The sequence below is a fragment of the Carassius carassius genome, chromosome 22 (genome assembly GCF_963082965.1).
Source record: "Carassius carassius chromosome 22, fCarCar2.1, whole genome shotgun sequence".
NCBI lineage: Eukaryota > Metazoa > Chordata > Actinopteri > Cypriniformes > Cyprinidae > Carassius > Carassius carassius.
In genome coordinates, this window is record NC_081776.1 from 6,448,888 (window position 1) to 6,476,398 (window position 27,511).

The 27,511-nt window shown below is 39.4% G+C and overlaps 3 protein-coding genes across 3 annotated transcripts in view; all 3 read right to left on the minus strand.

The window, feature by feature from the left end:
* LOC132098554 (scavenger receptor cysteine-rich type 1 protein M130-like) lies at positions 1–23,325 on the minus strand. The gene is made up of 25 exons (XM_059504628.1): positions 23,268–23,325; positions 22,781–22,840; positions 22,546–22,602; positions 22,351–22,425; positions 22,152–22,214; positions 21,979–22,041; positions 21,756–21,818; positions 14,940–15,136; positions 14,822–14,875; positions 4,568–4,733; positions 4,147–4,470; positions 3,753–4,070; positions 3,215–3,517; positions 2,914–2,991; positions 2,417–2,731; positions 2,095–2,319; positions 1,913–1,996; positions 1,598–1,617; positions 1,335–1,394; positions 1,111–1,186; positions 917–991; positions 718–780; positions 537–599; positions 313–375; positions 1–159 (listed from the first exon to the last, which is right to left on the minus strand). Exons 1-25 carry the CDS (start codon positions 23,323–23,325, stop codon positions 110–112), a joined length of 2,973 nt encoding a protein of 990 aa, XP_059360611.1. The 3' UTR covers positions 1–109.
* Positions 14,042–27,511, minus strand: part of LOC132098821 (deleted in malignant brain tumors 1 protein-like) — an 18,484-nt gene continuing 5,014 nt past the window's right edge. Inside the window, exon 5 of the mRNA XM_059505043.1 lies at positions 14,042–14,338. The gene's annotated coding sequence lies outside the window, so the exon portion shown is untranslated. The remainder of the gene's footprint in view (positions 14,339–27,511) is intronic.
* Positions 26,461–27,511, minus strand: part of LOC132098824 (soluble scavenger receptor cysteine-rich domain-containing protein SSC5D-like) — a 1,402-nt gene continuing 351 nt past the window's right edge. Inside the window, exon 2 of the mRNA XM_059505048.1 lies at positions 26,461–26,857. Coding sequence (XP_059361031.1) covers positions 26,538–26,857 — 320 coding nt within the window. The 3' untranslated portion in view covers positions 26,461–26,537. The remainder of the gene's footprint in view (positions 26,858–27,511) is intronic.

The window sequence follows — 27,511 nt, forward strand, 5'->3', positions numbered from 1 at the left end:
AAAAAGTTTTAATACAAAAACAGGGAAAAATATAAAAACCTGAGATTTAACATCAATAACAATATCACTCAAACTTTGTTCAGATTTGTTGAACCGAGGCAGTGGATGATCACTGAGCCGAATGCCCCACTTCTTTGTTTGACTCCACATCATCATAATCTGTTATTAACAATAAAATCTTAAATCATGTAAAATAATATAATAAGAAGAACATTTTAAAAGTCTAAAAAACGTAAAACTAAATTAATTTTTTTTTTTAAATATAAATAAAGATGTAAGCATAATGAGAACAAAAGGGTTACAATAACTTACCCAACAGGTTTTTCACATCCTCACTGACACTCATCACATCATCATACTCCTCCTGAACTCCCTCTGATCAAGAATGACATAAATATTAGTTTATAAAACACTTCATCTCATTTGAAGGATCCCTTTTCCCTTAAGTGAATTGATGACAAAGAACAAATGTCTAATACTCATGTCAACATGGAATGGGTGATTTGGAAAAAAAAAAGAAGTTCTGTTCATCTCACCTGTTACCTCTTGAGAGCTCGGTCTATTAATGATGACATCATCATAATTCTCTGGTGCATCCACTACACATAAAAATTTGTCAACTTTAAATGAGCCAAAAAAAAAAATCACATTAATATAAAATATTGTCTGTAACAATCTTGATTTTAAAGGAATATAAAACATTTTTTTATAAAACACCTTTTTTGATATCAGTACTGCATCCGCTTGTCATGACATCATCATAGCTCTCTGGTGTTTCTTCTACAAATTCACACATTCATCACAGACACACACATTCATTACATTCAGAACAAATTTGAAATATCTATCTTAAATGTACTGTAATATTTTAGTTTAAAAGTATATTATATGCTGTTGTAAAATAACAAAGTGACACCTGTCTCACGATCTGGCTTCAGTCCATCAGTGATGACATCATCATAGTACACCGGTGTGATTTCCTTCATCTCTTCTGCATCAACACACAACATGTTTGGATACAAAAGCCAAAAAAAATTTTTTGTGGCAGGTCATGAGACTGAGACTCTGTAAACATTTCGAATCATGTGATCAATTTAAAAGGTCACTGACCTTTTAGGCCACTGCCATTGGTGACATCATCATAATATGCAGTATTGAACTCTTTTGCTGAAAAAAGGAGAGCAGACTGTTAATATGTAAGTAAGTAAACAGCAGTATCTGAATAGTACTGAGTCATTAATCAAATATATAATCGAATTACTAATCACATTTATGTATTTTTTTTTTTTTTTTTTAGTGGATTATGGATTGAATATGTGCTTCAGCTCTCTAACCTGAGAGAAGCTCATCAGCATCTTGATACCCAGAATGCAGTTCTTCAGAGATGGGATTCCCTTTTAAAGAAGAGCAGAACAGTCAGAAACATGTTCATCAATACAAACAGACTGAATCTTTATTTCTTTTCGATTATAAAACATTATGTTAGTGACAACACAACAAATTATTTTACTAATTACACAATAAATAATAAACTTTTATTATTTAAAACATTCAAAAAAATAAATCCCATGATGTTTAGACCTATTAGCAAACATACATGAACCCATTCCTCACTGCCTTCCAGAAATATACACAGGAAGAGACAAACACACACACCTGCATCTACTGTACATGTACAAACATATAAGTTCCTGCTTATGACCTTCTAAAAACAGGAAGAGACGCTGACTGGCACACACACACACACACACACACACACACACATGCACCTGCACCTGCAGCTCTGTGGTTTTCTGTCAGGAATTCTGTGGTTTGAAGCAGGAGGTTTAACAAGACTAATAATAGATGAACATCAACTGTCTGACAGACTCTTATTAATGATATTAAATGAGATTGATGGCTCATGTCTCACCCCTCTGAGTGAAGTGATTGTTTCTCTGCTGAATCTCCTCATAAACGGCCCCAGACATCGTCCTGTGTCTCCTCTTAGAGAGAGCTGTGAGTGTAGACAGACAAACCTGCTGTCAGTTCACAACACATGACTGATCACACACTGAATAAGACACAATATGACAGTCTCTGGATCTCTCCTACCTCTCCTCATCACTCTGTTCTGCTGAATCAGTATAAGCAGTGGCACTAAGAGCAGTAAGAGCACAACTCCCAGAACAATCACTAGCACTGGGGGAGACACTGATGGAGACACTGGTGGAAGAGTTTGTGGAGGATCGATTGATGTGGAGCGCACTGAAGGAGAAACTGGAGGAGAAGCTGATGATGTTGTGGCAGGAGTAGTGGACACTGACACATCTGATAAATCTGTCCAAACAAACACAAACACATTAATAATCATGCAAATGCCTGATTAAACACAACTATTATAAGCACTAATATTATCAAAATATTTTGCTGTGACCTTCACAGGTGAGTGTAACAAGCTTCTTGTGGGAGCAGTCAGTGTGGTTATTCAGGGAGAGAGGACAGTCCCACAGGTGAATCTCATTCCCTCTGCACTCGACTTTGTTCATCCACACAACACCTTCACCAGCACCAAAGACTGAATTCCCATCAGCCCTCAGTGCTGCTCCACAACCCAGCTGCCTGCAGACCACCTGAGCATCGCTGATGTCCCAGTGATCATAACAGACTGAGCCCCACACAGCGTTATGATACACCTCCAGCCTCCCAGAGCACCGGCCGTCCCCTCCACTCAGTCTGAGAGGAACATGATCTAAAGTACACACACATCAATGAGAACAGACCAGCTTCAGCACAACATTTACAACAAAACACACACTGAACCAAGATGGCTTTAAATGTTTGATTAGACTTCTTGTTCTTGTTTTAAATTACATATTTCAATAATATATTTTGAGAATAAGGCTTAAGTTATAGATATAGTTAAAAACTTACCTGAACACTGTTTCTGGTGAGGAGATGGTGAGATAAAACATTTCAGACGACTCCGAGGAGACTCCTGATCCTCCTCCTCTGTGATCAAAATATGAAGTGAACTGAACATTAGGATACAGGGGACATCTTTCATTGAAACATATCAGTGTGAAAACATATCATTTCAGCCTTACAAATAATTTTATGCTTTTTCCATCAGCTAAGTTTAGCTTTTCTTAAACATTAGTTTACTCACAACATATAAACATTGTGTTAAACATGACTTTGGAGAACATTTTACATCATTTAAATATAATCTCACTTGAGCAGGTGATTTTTGCCACTTCATCCTTATTATTACAGTCATTCTTTCCCCAGGGTGAAGATGGACACTGCCATAAAGTGGAATCATGTCGTCGACATTTAAAATAATCAAGCCAGTTATGAATCTTCAGTCCCTCTGAATAACTGGGTTCTCCGCCAGATCTTCCACAGTTCAGCTCTTGACAGATCAGACTCGCTGTGTCTCTGTCCATCTGGTTGTAACACACATTACCCCAGGATCCATTGTAGAAGACCTCCACATTCCCTTCACAGCCCTCAGTTAACCTGATCTCCTTAAACTCTAAATGGAAAGGAATGTGAATTAAAACAACTGGAATTCAGGTATTGCTTAATTTAAAATATTCCCAAAATAACTTATTAATTCATGGCTGATTCATGCTGCCAGCACTGCCAGCGTCTAAAATATTATGGTAGCCTAATACTAAGTTACTGACATAATATGCTTTTGCAACATGCATTAGCTTTTTTTGTGAAAAAAAAAAACAAACAAACTTTTCCTCTAGTGTACTGTTTACCTGAGCACACGACTCCTACATCCTCCTTGTGTTGACAGTCATGTTTTCCCCAGCCTGGAGAAGAGCAACTCCACAGGGACGTCTCATTCCCCTCACACTCCACCTCATCCAGCCATATGTGTCCAGAACCAGGACCAAACCAGGCTGGTACCTGCTGGTTACTGAGGGCCACTCCACACTGCAGCTGTCTGCACACCACATGAGCATCTTTAATATCCCAGGAGTCATCACACACTGTCCCCCATGAGCCGCTGTGAAAAACCTCCAGCCTCCCTGCACAGTCTCCCCCAGAACCCACCAGCCTGATGGACCCGCGACCTGAAATTCAGAGACAGAAAAACACATTATTGATCACAAACAACTGAAGAATCTGTCCAGATGTTGTTCTTCTCACCAAGGCAGGTGATTGACAGCTGTTGTGTGGAGCTGCAGTTGAGAGTTTGTGGAGAGCTGCAGTTCCCCAGATGAGATTCACTCCCAGAGCACTGGAAGCCCGTCACACACTCATAACTGTGTTCAGGACTGGATGAAGAGGAGCTGGAGAAGTTCAGTACAGGGCCACAGCCCAGCTGTCTGCAGACCACAGAGGATTCAGTGAGACTCCAGGAGTCCAGCAGAACTCTCCTCCAGACCTGATGGATGAAAACTTCCACCTGCCCCTCACACTGTCTCTCTCCAGACAACCGCACCAGACCATCATGAAGAGCCAGAGAGGAATCTGGAGGGAAGATTTAATATTGAACAAAGTATTGTAATTACAGGTTACAGAAATGGTACTGCTATTTTTTTTTCCTTTCAGAATTAGCATTCATGACTCTCTTGATTAAACAAGTTTACTAGAGCAGATGACTCCAACATCTCGTCTATGAGAACATTCAGCTCGACTCCATGAAGAGATGGAACATTCTGAGAGTTTTTATTCATTTCCATCACAATCAAACACATCAGCCCAGATTTCACCACTTCCCTCTTCAAACCAGTCTGATCCCACAACAGACACAGCAATCCCACAATTCAGCTGTCTACAGAGGACACTGGCAGCTCTCATATCCCAGAATGCATCACACACTGTGCCCCATTTCCTGCTATATAGAAGCTCCACTGTTCCAGAACATGAATCTGAACTGTTTACCAGCCTGAGATCAGTGTAACCTGGACAAAACATGAAAATTATTTTAAACAGTGTAAAACAAGAGACAATTGAATATATCAGTAAAACTCTGCTAGCATTACAGAAATAGTGTGGTTACTTTTAAAATGTTATACTATTCAATATAGTATTAAATCCCCAAAATTTTAATTAATCATAATACATAGTTGCATTTGTCAAAAAGTATGTTACTTTTCTTTTGCAATATAGCCTTGTTAAAATCATGTTGTGTTCGTCTCAAATTGGACTCAAATCAGTTTCTCCATGGTATTTTTTTAAATCTTGTATATTTAGTTAGCAAATTAATGCTCAATCCAGTCAGGTTATATGTTGGACAAAACATAAAAAGTGACACATTTAATAACCAGAGGTGTTAAGTACTGGAGTAAATGTAATTAGTTACTGTACTTAAGTATTATTTTATCTACTTTGTAGTTTTACTGAGTATCAAAGATATTAGCAACTTTTACTCTCTACTTGACTACATTTTTGAATAGGTATCTGTACTCTTTACTCCCCTACATTTGTGATGACTAATGTAATTACTAATTACATTTTACATAGCACTTTTTTCTGCAGCAGTTTATTTTTGCTTTACAAAACAAGTGAAATCGCCAACGACAGGGCATTAAAGGCAAATAGGCCGCTATGTTTTCTAAACACTTTAAATGAACTGTAATTGTGTCCATGTTTAAAAGCATTATATTCAGCTTCTACATTTTGCTCCTCTCGTCCTTTCTTTATTTCACAGATTAAACTTCATGCATCGCCTTCCTTCCTATTGTCTCTGTCTCTCTGTTTTTTCTTCCATCTCTGATTTGAATTTCTTGACTGCACACTCATTTCTGTTTTCTAAAAGAGTAGGATATACATGTCAACTATAAAAAAAAATCAGTGTTAAGGTCGCCATACTCTGGCCCGCTTTATCTTCCACATTAAACCAGAATAATAGTTGTTTAAATTTAGTGGTCAACCTTTTAAGTTAGAAATAAAAACACATATTTCAAAGGGTTTTGACTACTCCTTTAAGGTATGGCCACACCCACTCGTGTCATATTCATAAAAAAAAAGATGTGTACACCCATTGAGCACAGTACAGTCAAGCTTAAATGGTCACTTTACTGCAGTTTTGAGGTTTTCAGTTTTGTTTTGATTTTAGAAAATAAACAATGATTGCTGTCCTCACAAATCACTGTAGGTGTTGAGGACTATTACATGTTTGACCCTGTATTCAGAAGGAGTAAAATACTCAAGTACTGTTAAAGTCAGATACTCTAAGATTTTTACTCAAGTTGTTTTGGAATTGGTGACTTGTAACTTGTAGTGCAGTAATTTTTACAGTAAGGTATCTGTACTTTTACTCAAGTATGGTTTTCAGATATTCTTTACACCTCTGATAATAACTTAAAACACAATACAAAATAAACCATGCAAGTTCTGTCTAGTGTGCTTTTTCACATTTTAGTGTATTGCTGTCTGCATAACAACATGTAGAAGAGAGAGAATATACTCATATGCACACACATAAACAAATATATGGAAGATATTCATACTCAACCAGAACATATAACTCCAACATTATTGTCATGGGAACAGTTGTTTTTGCTTGAAGATGTATGTGGACAAAAATATATATGTGATTCGTTTCCTCTGCACTGAATCTCTTGTGTCCACATTTGAGCGTCTCCTTTGCCAAAAGCAGCTGCTCCCAGCACCTGTACATGAGCCCCACAGTCCAGCTCTCTACACACAACCTCTGCATCCTGCTGGTCAAAGACAGCGTCACACACTGACATCCACGTCTGATTATGAAGGATCTCTAACCTCCCAGAGCAGCGAGAACCTCCAACCAGTCGGACTTCTGAACAAAGAAATAAAAATAAACATTAACACTTCATAAGTTTTATTTCATAAGTTAATGCATTCGGTATATTGAAGTACAGTGCTGTATTGTACAGTACACCATTATTTTGAATCATTCATTGATCAAGATTAATGTTAAATGTAGTACGGATAATTTTTTAACTCAGACTTGTTCATCATGATCTTTTCATCTTAATTTATACAAACTGATATGTTTTAAATGGATATGTAAAAGTACTTCTATGTGTGTGTGTGTGTGTGTGTGTGTGTGTACACACATACACACACACACATAGAAGTACTTTTATAAGAAAATGCTATTTCAGTCTTTCGACTTCAAAATTTCATGTTTAATTCAAGGCCTATTTAGATTGAAAGTAGTTGTGTTTGTAATTCAGTTTGGTCATTGTCGTTCTTTTCCATACAAAGTGCTATTTCGGTGCAAAATTTCTCAGTTAAAATTAGTTTGTGGATGGTATGTAAATAATATGCAGCTTTATTACACTGATATAATGCACAAGAGTGGTGTGACTGTGTAGTGAACTTGCTCCAAAATGTTTCGAAAATGAATCTTATTCACCTGAACAAATGACTCCAACATCTGTAGTATGATAACATCTGCTTTTACCCCATTCTAATGATCCACAGTTCTTCAGTGTGGACTCTGATCCAGTACATAAGACCATACTCATCCAGATTGGTCCTGATCCTGGTCCAAAACGAGCATCACTCAGAGCATCTACAGGTTCTCCACAGTCCAGCTCTCTACACACCACTGCAGCATCAGCCAAATCCCAGCCATCATCACACACTGTTCCCCACTGACCTCTGTGAAGAACCTCCACTCTACCAGCACAGCGACTGCTACCATTCACCAGTCTCACATTCACACTGTCTAAATATTGTACAAAGAGCATGAGAGATGAAAAGACATTAAAAATAAGAAAAATTAAGATAACAGAATCACACACAATGAGAAAAAAACCCTTCCAGGACAGAACCTTCACACTAATATTAGCATCCTTGGCCATGTACAAAAGTCTTAGTCTGTAATTAAAAATACTAGCAAATCTAAACTTCATTCAAAGTAAAATTATTGGCAACTAAAATATTTAGTTAATTGATTAGTGTTAAAAATGCACAGAAATGTGTGGCCACAGTTATTAGCTGTGCCAGAAATTAATGTAAACAGAAAATCTACCTTAATTAAATACCCATTTATATTATACATTATTACAGTAAATTTACCTGAGTGATTAAGAAACCTTCCCTGTTTCACTGGCCAAAATCATATAGTCAAACATCACTATACAGTAATTATACTTGACAAAGGTTGAGTCGCACAGATCAAGAAGTGGCTATATAAGAAAACAGATTATTAATTAAGAATGCCCATCATGGCAATAATTGATCAGCTGGAGATGTTAACAATTGCCCTAGAAAAGGATGTGTATATTTATCACACACAAAGAAAGATGGATGATGGCTTGTGATCAAAAAATTTATAGCGGAAATGCTGCCTATACTGTACAGTTTGCCAGATGTTACTGGATCTTTCATAGCCTTAGCTACCGGTCCCATGACCCAAACCCCATATATAAAACCTGCGGAATGAGCTAAATGATTCTGTATAAATGAATAGTTTCAGACTCTCTGCAATGTGTTCTCCAACCTTAATATAAGAGAATTTTCTTGGCAAAGAAATTTTACCTTAGCATAGAGAGCTTGTGCATGGTATTCAATAAAACTGAGAATATATATATATGTGACGCTAACAATGGAGGACAGGAGGCAGATGCAAGTAAAGGTAGTTTATTGACAGGAGTTGTGATGGATGAATGCTGGTGAGTGACGCAGGAACCACGATGGCAGCACAGACAGGTGGGTAGGTGATTTGAGTGCGTTGGTAGAGATGACGGTGGTGGTAGATCGGTGATCCGTGGTGATAATCCGTGAGTGACTGTGATAATCCAAAGTAGACCGAACAGGAAACAGGGCAAGGACAGGAACACAGGAGCACGAACAGACATCAACACATGGACCTCAAACAACGATCTGACAAACAGGAGACGAAAGACAGGGCGTTATATAGGCGGTTGGAATGAGATGCACCTGCCGCTGATCAGGCGATCAGTGGCCACACCCACATGAACCAATCAACATGACATAACATGACTACAGCTGGAGACGGTGCGTTCACGAACCGTGACAGTACCCCTCCTCCTAAGGACGCCTCCTGGCGTCCCCAGAATCTCTTACCTGTCGATTGTAATCATCGATAAGGGAGTGATCCAGGATGTCCCTGGCAGGTACCCAACTTCTCTCCTCCGGACCGTAACCCTCCCAGTCCACCAAGTACTGAAATCCGCATCCCCTCCTTCTAGAGTCCAGAATACGATTTACCAAATAGGTGGTCTCCCCATCTACGAGACGCGGCGGGGGAGGAACCGGGGTAGGCGGATTAATGGGAGAATGAAATACGGGCTTAATTTTGGACACATGAAAGGCGGGATGAATTCTCCTGTACGTAGGAGGGAGTTTAAGGCGGACTGCCACCGGACTAATGATTTTGGTGACAGTAAACGGGCCAATAAATTTGGGAGCCAATTTATTAGATACGGACCGGAGAGGAATATTCTTGGTTGAAAGCCACACCTTTTGACCCACGACGTATACGGGAGGCCTAGACCGGTGGCGATCGGCCTTGGCCTTGGTGCGCGCCCCCGCTTGGAGTAGAGTCTCACGGGCTCTGGTCCAAGTGCGGTGGCACCTCTGGACGAAGGCGTGAGCGGAGGGGACCGCAACTTCGGATTCCATACTGGGAAAAATAGGTGGCTGGTAACCTACACTACACTCAAAAGGAGATAGGCCCGTAGCTGATACTGGTAAGGTATTGTGGGCGTACTCCACCATAGACAATTGTTGGCTCCAGGAGGAAGGATTCTTGGAGACCAAACATCGCAACACCCTTTCCAAATCTTGGTTGGCTCTCTCGGTTTGACCATTGCTCTGGGGGTGAAACCCTGAGGACAGACTTACAGTCGCTCCCAGTAGTCTACAGAATTCTTGCCAAAATTTAGCCACAAATTGGGGTCCCCTGTCGGAAACCACGTCTATCGGGAGGCCATGTAAACGAAAGACGTGGTCTACGACGGTCAACGCTGTCTCCTTGGCTGAGGGTAATTTGGGCAAGGGAATAAAGTGGGCCGCCTTCGAGAACCGGTCCACCACGGTTAAAACTACCGTGTTTCCCTGGGAGGGTGGGAGGGCGGTAATAAAATCTAGAGCGATGTGGGACCAGGGTCTCGAAGGAACCGGCAGCGGTTGGAGTAACCCATCAGGGGGCCGATTGGAAGTCTTACCAGTGGCACAAACCGAGCAAGCCAAAACAAAACTGTGAATGTCGCGAGCCATAAGTGGCCACCAGAATCGTTGCTTGACTAAAAATCTAGTACGGTTAACCCCTGGATGGCAAGCTACATTCGAGCAATGTCCCCACTGGATAACGTTGGACCTTAATCCCTCCGGCACAAATAAACGGTTCGGTGGGCACCCGGGCGGAGGCGTTACCCCTTCTAAGGCCGTTCTGACCTTCGATTCGATCTCCCATGTGAGAGTGGAGACCACTAATGTCTCAGGAAAAATACACTCGGGAGTGGACGGGCGTTCAGAATGGTCAAAAATACGCGACAAAGAATCGGGTTTGATATTTTTGGAACCCGGGCGGTACGAGATAGTAAAGTCAAAACGTCCGAAAAAAAGTGCCCACCGAGCCTGCCTGGAGTTCAACCTCTTGGCGGTGCTAATGTACTCTAAATTCTTGTGGTCAGTCCATACTATAAAAGGAACCCCCGATCCCTCTAACCAGTGTCGCCATTCCTCTAATGCCATCTTAACTGCCAACAATTCTCGGTTACCAATATCATAATTTCGTTCTGCCGGAGATAAACGATATGAAAAATACGCGCAAGGGTGGACCTTGTCGTCTAAGGGAGAACGTTGAGATAACACCGCTCCTACCCCCACCTCTGATGCGTCGACCTCCACCACGAACTGACGTGTAGGGTCAGGGGTAATCAGAATAGGGGCTGAAATGAAACGGCTCTTCAGTTTGGCAAACACAGCCTCAGCTGTGTCCGACCACCTGAACGCAGTCTTGGCGGAGGTCAAGGCGGTCAGAGGTGCGGCTAGTTGGCTGAAGTTGCGAATAAAACGCCGGTAGAAGTTAGCGAACCCCAGAAACCTCTGTAGGGCCTTACGGGAATCTGGGCTTGGCCATTCTACCACAGCCTTAACCTTCTCGGGATCCATGCGTATTCCCTCAGTCGACACGATATACCCCAAAAATGGAATTGACTGTGCATGAAATTCGCATTTCTCCGCCTTGACAAAAAGCCCATTCTCTAGCAACCTCTGAAGCACTCGTTGGACGTGCTGCACATGTTCCTGGAGAGAAGAAGAAAAAATCAATATGTCGTCCAGGTAGACATAAATGAACTGATCGATCAGATCTCGCAGCACGTCGTTGACAAGTGCCTGGAAGACCGCTGGGGAGTTGGAGAGCCCAAAGGGCATAACCAAGTATTCAAAGTGCCCTCTGGGGGTGTTAAAAGCGGTCTTCCATTCATCCCCCTCCCTGATCCGAACCAAATGATACGCATTGCGTAAGTCCAGTTTTGTGAAAATTGACGCTCCCTGCAACCTCTCGAAGGCCGAAGACATCAACGGCAAAGGATAAGTATTCTTTACCGTGATGTTGTTCAGTCCCCGGTAATCAATACAAGGTCGCAGAGATCCGTCCTTCTTTCCCACAAAAAAGAACCCCGCCCCCGCAGGAGAAGAGGAAGGGCGGATGAATTTAGAAGCTAGAGAATCAGAAATATATTTCTCCATAGCCTCCCTCTCTGGAACAGAAAGTGAATAGAGTTTGCCCTTAGGCGGAGACTTACCTGATAGTAAATCTATGGCACAGTCGTAAGGACGATGCGGAGGAAGAGAAGCAGCCCGAGACTTACTGAACACTTCCTTCAGATGGAGGTACTCAGCGGGCACGTTAGACAAATCCACCGCCTCCTCCTGCAACACAGACACAGACACAGACGGACAGGCAGACACTAGACAAGACTCATGACATCTTTTACACCAAGACAAAACGGAGTTAGAGAGCCAGTCAATGCTAGGGTTGTGGAGGAGGAGCCAAGGGTGTCCGAGGACAATGGGTGCCAGGGGAGAGTCAAGGATGTGAAAAGAGATGGTTTCGGAGTGATTGCCAGAGGTGATGAGTGTAATGTCTTCAGTGATGTATGATATGGTGGGAAGTTGCTGACCAGTGAGGGCGTGAACCGTGATGTGGTGCGGAAGAGGTCTGAGGGGGATGTGGAGCTTGTGGGCTAATGTGCTGTCCATGAAGTTACCTTCTGCCCCGGAATCCAGTAGTGCCTGACAGTGATGTGTCTGTGCTGACCACCGCAGCCATACCGGGAGGAGCGTAGAAGATGATGGTGATGATGATGATGATGATGAGGTCTTCTCGGCGGAGATCCCACCCGATAGTAGCCTCATACGTACTACCGGGCCTGGCCTTTTACCGGACAGGCGTGGGCTTGATGTCCGGCTCCCCCGCAGTAAAGGCAAAGGCCCAGGGACCTCCGCCTCTCCTTCTCCTCCCGGGAAAGCCGAGCTCGCCCTACCTGCATGGGCTCGTGATCGTAGACGGGGCTGGCCACGTCCCCGCCGCTGAACCGCACGTCTGCCGGTCCCCTGGATGGGGTGTTGAGTAGCCCCCTCCTCTCCATCCGTGCCAGACGTGCGTCGACCCGAAGGGCCAGCTCAATGAGTCCATTGAACGACGGGGGAAGGTCCAGGGCGTAGATCTCCCTCTGGACGCGGTCAGCCAGCCCATGCAGGAACATGTCCCACTGCGCCTCCTCGTTCCAATGGCACTCCGCCGCCAGGGTCCGGAACTCGATGGAGTAGTCCGAGACGGATCTCTCGTGCTGGCGCAACTCCGCCAGCCTCCTGGCCGCCTCCCGTCCTGCGGCGGCCCGATCAAAGACCCGTCTCATCTCGGCGGAGAGGGCCTGGAACGAGGCGCAGCATGGGTCCTGATTCTCCCACACCGCTGTTCCCCACAATGCCGCCCTCCCAGAGAGCAGGGTCAGGACGAACGCCACCTTGGCCCTCTCAGTGGCGAACGTTCTAGGCTGGAGGGCAAAATGCATATCACAACGGTTAAGGAAAGCTCTACAATAATCGGGTTCACCTGAGTAAGCCTCCGGAATCGGGAGGCGTGGTTCCGGCTGGGAGGGGGCCTCCGATGGTGCTGGTGGAACAGGCGGTGTGAGTGGCGCAGTGGGAGCTCGTAATAGCTGGAACTGTTGGGTGAGCTCGGACACCTGCGTCACTAAAGCCTGAACCGCGCGACCAGTGTCGTTAAGAGTCCGCTCCTGGGAGTCCATCCTCCGAACACTGGCGCTGAGGAAAGCTTCGAGAGAGGAGGGTTGATTACTCGCTGCCTCCATGTTGGTCAGATCGTTCTGTGACGCTAACAATGGAGGACAGGAGGCAGATGCAAGTAAAGGTAGTTTATTGACAGGAGTTGTGATGGATGAATGCTGGTGAGTGACGCAGGAACCACGATGGCAGCACAGACAGGTGGGTAGGTGATTTGAGTGCGTTGGTAGAGATGACGGTGGTGGTAGATCGGTGATCCGTGGTGATAATCCGTGAGTGACTGTGATAATCCAAAGTAGACCGAACAGGAAACAGGGCAAGGACAGGAACACAGGAGCACGAACAGACATCAACACATGGACCTCAAACAACGATCTGACAAACAGGAGACGAAAGACAGGGCGTTATATAGGCGGTTGGAATGAGATGCACCTGCCGCTGATCAGGCGATCAGTGGCCACACCCACATGAACCAATCAACATGACATAACATGACTACAGCTGGAGACGGTGCGTTCACGAACCGTGACAATATATATATATATATATATATATATATATATATATATATATATATATATATATATATATATATATATATATTTTTTTTTTTTCTTCAGGAAATCAATTTCTGTCTTTTAATTATTGTAATTAAAGTTTACATTTATGTAAATATTTTGACTGAAAGACAGGAACTGACTGTTCACAGACTGTTTTGCTCATATTGACCAAAGATACCAAAATTAGTGGAGAACACTGTAGATCTTATTTCAGATTATATTATATTAGATTTAGGGATTTTAATCTAAAGTGGAACCTGCACACACTAGTCCAACGATGTATTCATGTGAACAGTTGTTTTGATGTGATGGTGATGTTGGACAGAGGTGAATCTGAGATTCATGTCCTCTGCACTGAATCTCTTGTGTCCACATCTGAGCGTCTCCTTTGTCAAAAGCAGCTGCTCCCAGCACCTGTACAGGAGCCCCACAGTCCAGCTCTCTACACACAACCTCTGCATCCTGCTGGTCAAAGACAGCGTCACACACTGACATCCACGTCTGATTATGAAGGATCTCTAACCTCCCAGAGCAGCGAGAACCTCCAACCAGCCGGACTTCTGAAGCAACACAGATAATTAAATAGTTGTTAACAACAGCAGCAATAATAACAGTACATTTACAGAAATTCAGATTACTCAGAGAGATATTTTTTACATCTCTGAAACAACTGTTTCAAAATATTTACAGTAATTTCTGATCATTTCATAACATGTAAAGAAAAACGCTCATCACACATACACGAGTGGAATTCTTTTCACTCAGACGAAAAAAAAAAAAAATTTAGGGACAAAAACATTACAAAAAAGCACTTGCAGATGCTTTTTAACTGAGATAGAAAAAACGTTAAGGAGAACTTTTTGTAGAGTTGATTAACAATTTTGAGTACACACAGAAGAGATGTACAGATGTTACAGCTGTGAACATTTTTATTTTTGTTTTGGAGGGTTGTATTCATGTACAACCTAAGAAATATTAGTGTTTATTACACTCTAATATCAGAGAAAAATATTAGAGTGATGTAGTAATTTGAAACAGCTCACCTGAGCAGATGACACCAGCATATCCTGTAGGACCACAGCCCTGTCCACCTTGTCCTAATGACCCACAGTTCTTCAGTTTAGATTCTGATCCAGTACACATGACAGTACTCATCCAGACTAGTCCTAATTCCGGTCCAAAACGAGCATCACTCAGAGCATCTACAGGTTCTCCACAGTCCAGCTCTCTACACACCACTGCAGCATCAGCCATATCCCAGCCATCACCACACACTGTTCCCCACTGACCTCTATGAAGAACCTCCACTCGACCAGCACAGTGACTGCTACCATTCACCAGTCTCACATTCACACTGTCTTTTAAGGCAATAGATAAATAACAGATGAATCGAAAGAGGAAATGAAAAAGATTAGGGGGAAAAGAATGGAAAGACAGAGGGAGAAAATCATAAAAAAATACAGCTCTAATAAATATATTAATAAATTATTGAAATGTACTGTATATAATATGTGAGTCACCAGCAGCATTATTTAATTGCTTTATGTTTCATTTGAGATTATTTTCCTCCTTGATTCAAGGTATAAACCTACCAGAGGTGATGAGCTTTATCAGAAACATCAGCATCAGACAGGTCTTCATCTTCTCCTTCATCAAACTATTTTCATCAGCTCAAAACGCAGCAAAAGTTTCTCCTCTGCTCCCTCAAACACACTGAAGATATTGGCTTCTGTCAGCCCCCTAAAGATAAAGTATGTGCCAAAAGTTTCCAATCAAGTTCATCGTTACCTTATTCGACACAACAGAGGAAATCATCAAACAACTTAAGTGACAAATCAGAGGAAGCATTTCTGATTTTTACCATATATATCAAACTAACGTCAGCGCTGAACAGGACTCCTCCTCCTCCATATAGAGACTCTTCAGTGAGGATGTGCGCACACACACCTGCCAGAGGCAAAAATAGACACACATCATACAGGAGACATTAAAGATTTCAGAGAGAGGAAGCACACCGGGATATTTACAGCATCAACACCTGCTGAGATACAGAGACTGATAACTGTTCACTTTAAACTTCATATCAGCATATTTTCCTCTTACAGATAAATTCAGTAAAATTCTTTAAATTGTGAAACCCAGCAAACAATTTTTTTTAAATCAATTTTCTATATATATATATATATATATATATATATATATAGTAATACAAATTGTACAAATATAATAATATAAATAAAATAAATAAACAAACATGCATATGTATATTTAAGAAAAATATGTTGTTTATATTTTAAATATATTTATACAAAATATAAATTAAATGAATATAAAAATATACATGGAAATACATGTAAATATTTTCAAAATATTTATTGTATGTGTGTGTTTTTATATGTACATAATATATATGCACAGTACACACACATATATTATGTAAACTTTCAATTTTAACAATTTATTAAAAAAATCGAAAAGTAAACACTACATTATACCCCACACATATCACACTGCAATGTGTTCAGAAAAATAATAATACAAATAATAATTTCAAATATTAAATATAGCTGCAAGCAGGGATTAAGGGGTTCAAGCACATTAAGGCCTTTAAGGTGGTATGTTTTTTGGGTCTAGGCCAACCTTAATGAATGGCTGACAGACACACATACAGGCAGAACCAAACACACATATACAGACATACATGCACACACATTTTGTTGCAGATATAGATATTTGAAGTAAATGATAGGTGACAATACTTAATGCAAGTCTTGTCTTTTTAGGAATTTATATGTAGTTTTCAGATTTCACTGTAATCATAATCTGGCATAATGGTAAAAACGAATATGTCTGTATGAACAAAATGTTAAGCTATGATTAAATATGATTTTAAATGTTAGAACTGATTTTATAATGTGTAAGCATGAATCCATCAAACCTATGAACAGTACTGTGTAGTACATTTAATGAGCCCATTAGTGGTCTTCCACTGCCACCTAGTGGTTATAATCCTCCATAATTATTACAAGTTCACAAAAGTAATTTTTAATTAAAGTAATGATTTTGTAATAATCTAATATATTTAATCAACAGTTTGATTGACAGTATTGGTCCCATAGACAAAGTTGTTCAGAATGAGGAGATGCATTATAATATATGCAGAACTAGAGTTTGTGTGAATATATATCTATATTTTTTTTGCAATTTAAGGCAATTTAACATAAAAAATAGTGAAGTTTTTGAAGTTTTAGTGCCACCTGTGGTCCGATCTCCATGAAACTGTGCATGCTTGTTAAGAGTCATACAAAGAATGTTTTCAACAAGTTTCGTAATGTTTTGAGATTTTGTTCACATTTTATAGGCTTTTTGGGTATATTTGGCCACACCCCTTTTCTAAATGACCCCGTTATAGCTAACCAATGGACAAAATTCAATTTTTTTCTTTTTTTAACTATAATTGTTGATTTAGAGAGTCCAGAGAATATTATTGCAGTGGTTTGATTGAGATTAAGTAAAAAACCTAGAACTAGATCACAAAAATAGGTTTTTAACATAATGGAGAAGTTTTTGTTGAGATTTACAGGCTTTGGGGTATTTTGGCCATGCTCCTTTTATAAATGAACCTGTTACAGTTAACCGAAGGACAAAATAAAATGTTTTTCATATATATAATTATTGATCTAGAGTTCAGATAATTGTTCTATAGTGATTTGATTAAGATTGAGCGAAAAACCTAGAACTAGTACGCAAAATTAGGTTTTTAACATATTTGTGAATATTCAATGAACTATTTGATTGACAGCATTAGTCCCAGAGGCAAACTTGTTCAGAATGAGGAGATCTGTCATATGATATGAAAATCTATTGTTTTTGTGAATATCTGAACATGTTCTACAATTTCAGGTCATTTTCTATAGATATCTTATGTTTTTGCTGCCTTTTTAATGGTTATAGTGGCACCATATAACCATTTTAACATATTTGTGAATAATTGTGAAATGATTTGATTGATAGCAGTAGTTCTTGAGGCAAAGTTGTGCATTATGAGGAGATCTATCAAATTTTATGCGTGTGGATATGTGAAACAACACGTGATTACAGATCCAAAAAACTTGTTAGTGCCAACTAGTGGCCAATTTCTTTCATAATTCTTACAAACCTTCAGGGCCATGAGTTGAACACGCACACCAAGTGTCGTTCCGATTGACCTCCGTCAACCTTGTTTAATAGGTGCTTAAAATTGTTTGGTCAATGGTGGCCATAATTTTTTATATATGCAAAAATCCTCATAGACACTTATGCCACTTTAGACCAAGACGCTGCATATCAATTTTCAAGCCGACCGGACCAATGGTTGCCTAGTAATAGCTGAATTTTTTTTTTCTTTTTTGTCTTATAGCACTTTTTTTATTTGACCAAAGATTGCGCTCATACATATATGTACCAAGTTTGGTGAAGATCTTATTGTGAAGATAAGTTGGAATTTACATGAGTTGGAATAATCATTGAGAAGACATAAACCTGGATTAGATGTGTAATCAATTTGTAATAAAAAGGATGAAACAGAATTCACATGTGTCCATAGGTTGACAACAATTGTTTATTCACAAAACATGTGGAGAAAAGATGATACAGTGTTACAGATATGCCAGTTTTAGGTCGATTGCAGTTTTATTTGATACCTCTTGTAAGGAGTTATGAATGCTCTATGGATTACTTTGAAATGGATAATACAATGAGCCAAGTTTCTAGAAGTTAAAATTAGATTACACCACACCCTCTCCCAGTCGATCGATAAATCAATATCTGTTTATTCACGATTCCATTTAGATTTAATAGAAAGATGCTTTGCAGTGTGATTATTGATTTTACTATACATTAAAGAAACAGATGGCCGACCAGAGGATGGTATGACCCAATCCCACATAGGATGAGAGGAAATGGGGGATGCCCAAGGAACTCCATGGGCCTTGAGAGCAGATCATAACTGAAAAAGAAAAAATATTATGATGCTGGTAAACAAAAGTTCTTGAAGCGAGCAGAGGCCTTGGTTATCATATAAGTCACCGCCAGCGTTTATGCCCAATGTAGACCAAGCGGGTTGGACAAATGGCCAATTTCCACATAAATCATTAAAGTTGTGACATAAGGGTGTGGTTTTAGAAAATTTGAAAGGTCATCCCATCAGGTGTTCCATCTTTTTCCAGAACCTGGCCAAACTTTTATTCATAATTTTTTTTTCCTGTGCAAGCAAATAAAATATCTTGGAGCCTATGGTTTAACCGTATCAGTTTGATTACTCTTCATGAAACTTTAAATTGAGGATAAACCCAAGTAAGAAGAGCCTTAAAGTGTAATGACCAATAATATAATTCAAAATTTGGTACAGCCAATCCTCCTGAATGTATAGGACGCTGCAATGTGACCAGTTTTATTCTGGGTTGTTTACCATTCCAGATAAACTGTGAAAATATAGAATTGATAAAGGAGTATAGAATACTCCTTGAAGTAACCTGGAGGAGGGGAAAGCAGCAAAATAGAAAAAAATAAATTAAGCCGAGGTAACAAATTCATTTTGATGGTGGAGATTTTGCCTTGAAGTGAGACTTTAAGATTATTCCATCTTTGAGTATCACTCTTGATCTTGACTAATATATTGTTAAAATTGTTTCTGGCAATTTTATTTATGTCTTTATTTATTTTAATACCCAAATAAATGAAATCATATTTAATAGGAATGAATGAGGGGATATGAGAGTTTACTTTAACATTGTTAATTGGCATTAAAGCAGATTTGGTCCAGTTTATCTTGTTTTAGCATAAACTTTTAGATTGCATGGGATGAGTGATACTGGTCTGTAGTTACAGCAATCTAATTGCTCTTTACCCCTTTTAAGAAGCAGTGATATCAAAGAAGACTCTGTAAATGTACAATGCTCAATTGCAAAATTAAATGAGTCAAGCATGAGAGTCCCTACCACATTCTATATTTCTAAATATAATTCAGGAGGGAGGCCGCCTAAGCCTGGTGACTTGCCCTTCTGAAGGCTTTTTAATGCTTCATGAATCTCTGATTCATCAAAATCGGTTTCGGCTTTATAAAGATTTGTGTAAAAACATTTAAATATTAAGATCTGTAAGATCTGTAAATAAAAATAGTTTTCTGTTCTAAAGATATTAATTTGCCATCATATCAAAGAACATTTGTATGTTTAACACTGTAGTGTGTAATTCATCCAGCAGATGGAAGCAAAACACTTCTTATAATAAAGAGAAGCAGACAAGAGTCATGTCCTTGTGTCAACACATGAGGGAGCTTCTCACTTTTTTCCAGGCAGAACATGTTCACTTATTTATTCACAGCTATATTACATATATAAATTTAAATTATTTCATGTAGAGCTAATTTCAGAGCACATTTATTTTTTATCTGCTGCTACAACATTCTAACAAATGCACTAGCAGTGAGAGTGGTATTTCTCATATTTTCATTCTTTTTTTAATAATCATCTCAAAAGTACGGCCCTGGGTGGGTTTACCATTTCGGGGACCCTAAGCAAGATCAAGACCCTAGGCTCCCTCAGCAGACATTTAATTTCAGGGAAGTGTGTGTCCCACAGGGGGCCCCACACACTTGCATAGTTTGCGTTTTGCTACTTTTAGTTATGACTACTTTTGCATAGTCATGCAATAATTATTTTGACCAACAATAGAGCTGCAATAGAGCTGCGAGCACCCCTAAAAATTTACACACCCTCATGTTGTTCCAAACCTGTATGAGTTGAACATATGTATGTTGAACATAAAAGAAAATAACTTGAAGAATGCCGGTTAATCAAACCGGCATTAGTGTTTCCTAGTATTTCTTTTGCTACTGTGGAAGTCAATGGGAACCACCAACTGTTTAATTACCAGCAATATTCAAAATATCTTCTTTTATGTTCATTATAAAAAAGAAGCTCATACTGGTTTAGAACGAAATGAGTGTGCGTAAATGATGCCAGAATTGTATTTTTTGGGTGAACTCTCCCTTTAACGCACACTAAACCTAACGATTCCGCTCCAAAGCAGTATTCAAGGCTTAGCGTATCCCAATATGCATCATGTTCATGAACTTGTGCTCCGAAATCGTGAAATGGAAGAAATCATTTGACTGTAAGTTAATATAATTAGATATTACATATAATTTGTTAGTAAAACATGTTTTACATTTTATTGGAACAAAGATAAGTATGTGTATAACGGACATCATTTGCAATTGTTTTTATTGCTTAATTAGAAGCACCACAATGACTAAATAGTGTTGTCTGTTATAGGGACTACTGAACAGACATCTAAGTTTATTTTAAAATGCAAAGTACTGAAAATAAATAGAAAGTGACCAAAATAAATCTCTGTAAACATTTGCATTTTAATAGCATTGTATGTGTGTTCCATTGAGTAGTTTAATGAAAAGTTCTACACACACTTGTGGTCTCCTCAGCCACTTGAAACACAGGAAATATATAATGTAAGACAAATTGTCATGTGCAAAGACTTTGGGTATTTGAAGAGGCACTGAGAGGACAAGCGGGAAGACTGTGACTGTGTGCTTTGAGTAATGTCTTACTGAAATACACATACAAATTTGTATGAAATATTTTTTATTGATATTAAAGGTCCCCAAAAAATTTCACAAAATGGGGGAAAATATAAAAACCTGAGATTTAACATCAGTAACAATATCACTCAAACTTTGTTCAGATTTGTTGAACCGAGGCAGTGGATTATCACTGAGCCGAATGCCCCACTTCTTTGTTTGACTCCACATCATCATAATCTGTTATTAAATACAAAATATTAAACCATGTCAAATAATATAATTATAAGAATATTTTAAAAGTCGAAACAATTTAAAACTATTTAAAACTATTTAAAATATTAAAATATAAATAAAGATGTAAGCATAATGAGAACAAAACGATTATAATAACTTACCCAACAGGTTTCTCACATCTTGACTGACACTCATCACATCATCATACTCCTCCTGAACTCCCTCTGATCAAGAATGACATAAATATTAGTTTATAAAACACTTAATCTCATCTCAAAGATTGCTTTTCCTTAAGTGACTTGATGACAAAGAACAAATGTCTAATACTCATGTAAACATGAAAAGGCTGATTAAAAAAAAAAAAAGTAGTTCTGTGCATCTCACCTGTTACTCTATGAGTGTTCAGCCTATTAATGATGACATCATCATAATTCTCTGGTGCATCCACTACACATACAAATTAAATAAGCCAACAAAACAAAACCTAAACACATTAATATAAAATATTATCTGTAACAATCTTGATTTTAGAGGGAAAAAATAAAATTATAAAACACCTTTTTTGATATCAGTGCTGCATCCGCTCGTCAAGACATCATCATAGCCCTCAGGTGTTTCTTCTTCAAATTCACACATTCATCACAGACACACAGATTCATTACATTCAGAACAAATTTGAAATATCTATCTTAAATGTATTGTCATATTTTAATTTAAAAGTATATTATATGCTGTTGTAGAATAAGAGAGTGACACCTGTCTCATGATCTGGCTTCAGTCCATCAGTGATGACATCATCATAGTACCCCGGTGTGATTTCCTTCATCATCTCTTCTACATCAACAGACAATATGTTTGGATACAAAAGCCAAATATGTTCTTGTTGCAGATCATGAGACTGAGACTCTATTAAACATTTGAATCATGTGATCAATTTAAAAGGTCACTGACCTTTTAGGCCACTGTTGCTGGTGACATCATCATAATATGCAGTATTGAACTCTTTTGCTAAAAAATGAGAGCAGACTATTAATATAGAAGTAAACTGCAATATCTGAATAGTAATGAGTCATTAATAAAATATATAATGGAATTACTTATTACATATAATAATTACATTATATATTTAGGTGAATTCATCCTTTTTTATGAATTATGGAATGATTATGCGCGTCAGTTCTCTAACCTGAGAGAAGCTCATCAGCATCTTCATACCCAGAATGCAGTTCTTCAGAGATGAGACTCCCTTTTACAGAAGAGCAGAACAGAAACAAGTTCATCATTACAAAAAGACTGAATGCATATTTATTTTCGATTATAAAACATTGTGTTAGTGACAACACAACAAATTACTTTACTAATTACACAATAAATAATAAACCTTTATTTTTTAAAGCATTTCCATAAATGAATCCCATGTTGTTTAGGCCTATTAGCAAACACATATGAAACCATTCCTCACTGCCTTCCAGAAATATACACAGGAAGAGACAAACACACAGACACACACACACACACACACACATACACATGCACCTACAGCTCTGTGGTTTTCTGTCAGGAATTCTGTGGTTTGAAGCAGGAGGTTTAACAAGACTAATAATAGATGAACATCAACTGTCTGACAGACTCTTATTAATGGTATTAAATGAGATTGATGGCTCATGTCTCACCCCTCTGAGTGAAGTGATTGTGTCTGTGCTGAATCTCCTCATAAACGGCCTCAGACATCATCCTGTGTCTCCTCTTAGAGAGAGCTGTGAGTGTAGACAGACAAACCTGCTGTCAGTTCACAACACATGACTGATCACACACTGAATAAGACACAATATGACAGTCTCTGGATCTCTCGAACCTCTCCTCAGCACTCTGTTCTGCTGAATCAGTATAAGCAGTGGCACTAAGAGCAGTAAGAGCACAACTCCCAGAACAATCACAAGCACTGGGGGAGACACTGGTGGAGGAGATTGTGAAGGAGAGACTGATGTGGAGCGCACTGGAGGAGAAACTGGAGGAGAAGCTGATGATGTTGTGGCAGGAGTAGTGGACACCGACAAATCTTCCAAAACAGACACAAACAAATTAACAGTTATGCAAATTATTGATTTAAAGAGTCAAATATTATTAACAATGAAATTATCTAAAAATCTGTGACCTGCACAGGTGAGTCTGACAAGCTTCTTGCTTGAGCAGTCAGTGTGTTTATTCAGGGAGAGAGGACAGTCCCACAGGTGAATCTCATTCCCTCTGCACTCGACTTTGTTCATCCACACAACACCTTCACCAGCACCAAAGACTGAATTCCCATCAGCCCTCAGTGCTGCTCCACAACCCAGCTGCCTGCAGACCACCTGAGCATCGCTGATGTCCCAGTGATCATCACAGACTGAGCCCCACACAGCGTTATGATACACCTCCAGCCTCCCAGAGCACTGGCCGTCCCCTCCGATCAGTCTGAGAGGAACATGATCTAAAACACACGTCAACCACTCACCAGCTTCAGCACAACATTTACCTCAAAACACATTAAAACTAGAGCTATGGGCCTTTAATGCTGTGGTTAATTTTAAATGTGGAATAAAAAAAATTGTTCAGTGTTGATGTGGACAGATGCTATTTACGCAGATAATACTTTAGGATGAAAAAATAAATAAATAAATACAAGCTTATAATGAACTTACTTGAACACTGTCTCCAGTGTGGATATGAAGTAGAACACGTCAGATGACTCCGAGGAGACTCAGGACTTTCCTCCTCTGAGATGAAAACTTGTTAAAAATGTATTTACTACTGAACAGAATATCATAAATCATTAAAATATATAAAATAACCATATTTTAAATAAGCAGTAACTTGTCAAACAATCTTAAATATCATCTTACTTGAGCAGGTGATTTTGGCCACTTCATTATCACAGTCATACTTTCCCCAGGGTGAAGATGGACACTGCCATAATGTGGAGTCATGTCGTCGACAATTAAGTTTATCAAGCCAATTATAAGACTTCAGTCCCTCTGAATTACTGGGTTCACTGCCAGATCTTCCACAGTTCAGCTCTTGACAGATCAGACTCGCTGTGTCTCTGTCCATCTGGTTCCAGCACACATTACCCCAGGATCCATTGTAGAAAACCTCCAGATTCCCTTCACAGCCCTCAGTTAACCTGATCTCTTTATACTCTAGATGAAAATAATGAGAATCAACCTTAGATCTCATACAAACCTGATAATTTCAAACATTACATTACATAACGTTGCATTTGAGTGAAATATAAGATTTATTTTATTTCACAACAGTGAACTGTTTACCTGAGCACACGACTCCTACATCCTCCTTGTGCTGACAGTCATGTTTTCCCCAGCCTGGAGAAGAGCAGCTCCACAGGGACGTCTCATTCCCCTCACACTCCACCTCATCCAGCCATATGTGTCCAGAACCAGGACCAAACCAGGCTGGTACCTGCTGGTCACTGAGGGCCACTCCACACTGCAGCTGTCTGCACACCACATGAGCATCTTTAATATCCCAGGAGTCATCACACACTGTCCCCCATGAGCCGCTGTGAAAAACCTCCAGCCTCCCTGCACAGTCTCCCCCAGAACCCACCAGCCTGATGGACCCGCGACCTGATATTCAGAGACAGAAAAACACATTATTGATCATGAACAAATGAAGAATCTGCCCAGATGTTGTTCTTCTCACCAAGGCAGGTGATTGACAGCTGTTGTGTGGAGCTGCAGTTGAGAGTTTGTGGAGAGCTGCAGTTCCCCAGATGAGCTTCACTCCCAGAGCACTGGAAGCCCGTCACACACTCATAACTGTGTTCAGGACTGGATGAAGAGGAGCTGGAGAAGTTCAGCACAGAGCCACAGCCCAGCTGTCTGCAGACCACAGAGGATTCAGTGAGACTCCAGGAGTCCAGCAGAACTCTCCTCCAGACCTGATGGATGAAAACTTCCACCTCCCCCTCACACTGTCTCTCTCCAGAAAACCGCACCAGACCGTCATGAAGAGCCAGAGAGGAATCTAAGAAGAAGGTGTGGCAATTTATTAAGATGTTGCATGGTAATTTATGATATATTTTTCATTAAAATCCTCTCACTAGAGCAGATGATTCCAACATCTCGTCTGTGAGAACATTCAGCTCGACTCCATGAAGAGATGGAACATTCTGAGAGTTTTGTTTCATTCCCGTCACAATCAAACACATCAGCCCAGATTTCAATACTTCCTTCTCCAAACCAGTCTGATCCCACAACAGACACAGCAATCCCACAATTCAGCTGTCTACAGAGGACACTGGCAGCTCTCATATCCCAGCATGCATCACACACTGTGCCCCATTTATTGGAGTACTGACGTTCAACTCGACCAGAACAAGAGTCTGAACCATTTACCAGCCTGAGATCAGTGTAACCTGGACATAACGTGAGAGTTTATTTAAACAGTATAAAAACAAAAGGTAAGTAAAAAAACTTATTTATGCATAAATCAAACTTAGTTTTTAAAAGATAAACCTTACACTAGTGCATTACTCACCCAAAATAGTAATCAATTATGTTACCAATTATGTTAAATGTTTTGAAAAAATATGTTAATTTTTGTGGTGGTAGTTTGCATTGAAGCAATGCAAATAAATAGAAGAACTGTCCATTTTGATTTGTATGGTCATGCTTAAAATCTTGAACAATTAGCTCGAAAATTTGTCAGTCAGATCTGCTAAGTGACACATCTTTTATAACTAATAAAAAAAACAATATTCTGTCTAGTGCAAGCTTATGTATTTTTCACTGTACATATCTGCATGACTACGAAGAAGAGAATTACAATTCAGTGATCAAAATATATCATATCATATATAAATATATTTCTATGTATTCTGTGTATATAGTTATATACTATATATGTTTATTCACACACAAAGATTTGCTAAATATTTATACTCAACTAGAACAAATCACTCCTACATCACTGTCATGTGAACAGGTGTTTTGATGTGATGGTGATGTTGGACAGAGGTGAATGTGTGTTTCATTTCCTCTGCACTGAATCTCTTGTGTCCACATCTGAGCGTCTCCTTTGCCAAAAGCAGCTGCTCCCAGCACCTGTACAGGAGCCCCACAGTCCAGCTCTCTACACACAACCTCTGCATCCTGCTGGTCAAAGACAGTGTCACACACTGACATCCACGTCTGATTATGATATATCTCCAATCTCCCAGAGCACAGGTGAGGTCCAATAATAAATCTGGAATGATTATGATCTATTCACATAAAATAAAACATACAAATCGGGTTTATTTAGAGTGTAAATTTTAAGTGTACATTTAATATGCACAATATTTAAATAAACATTTGTAGATTTTAATGAAATTATTCCAATTTGTGAATTATAATTTTTTTTACAAAATTAGAAGCACTTTGAGGTTATATTTAAAAAATATATGACATTCAGTTGCTAAAATAAAATGAGCAAAATTCACTTATCAGTTGTGCCCTCCCAAAACAAACACATACACACACACACACACACACACACACAATTTTTACTGAAGACAAATGGCACAGCAAGTTGATACTGCAGAGTTTCCCCAGGAGCCACGACACACTAGAGCTGTGTTGGGCTGGCAGGTTGTCAGGAGTGATATCCACACATATCCAGTCACCAAATTATCCCTTTTATATAAATGTGAATTTACAGTCTTCATTTAAGTAATAACATATTCAGCAAGAAAAAAATGAGGTATGTATGTGCGGGAATGAACAAAAATTATCTATTTTAATTATTCAAGACAAAGTGTCATTTCAGCTCTGAATGCTTCTGTTTAAATTAGTTTATGGATGGTTAGTAAATAAGAAACAGCTTTTTGCACTGATATTATGCTCAAGAGTGGCACAACTGTTTAGTGAATTTGCTC

Coding starts and splice junctions, on each gene's coding strand:
- LOC132098554 (XM_059504628.1), bottom strand. CDS start 23,325: ATGTCTGAGGCCGTTTATGAGGAGATTCAGCACAGACACAATCACTTC. Junction 3,518..3,752: donor TGTAGGAGTCGTGTGCTCAG/GTAAACAGTACA, acceptor CTTTCCATTTAG/AGTTTAAGGAGATCAGGTTA. Junction 1,187..1,334: donor TGCTGATGAGCTTCTCTCAG/GTTAGAGAGCTG, acceptor ACATATTAACAG/TCTGCTCTCCTTTTTTCAGC.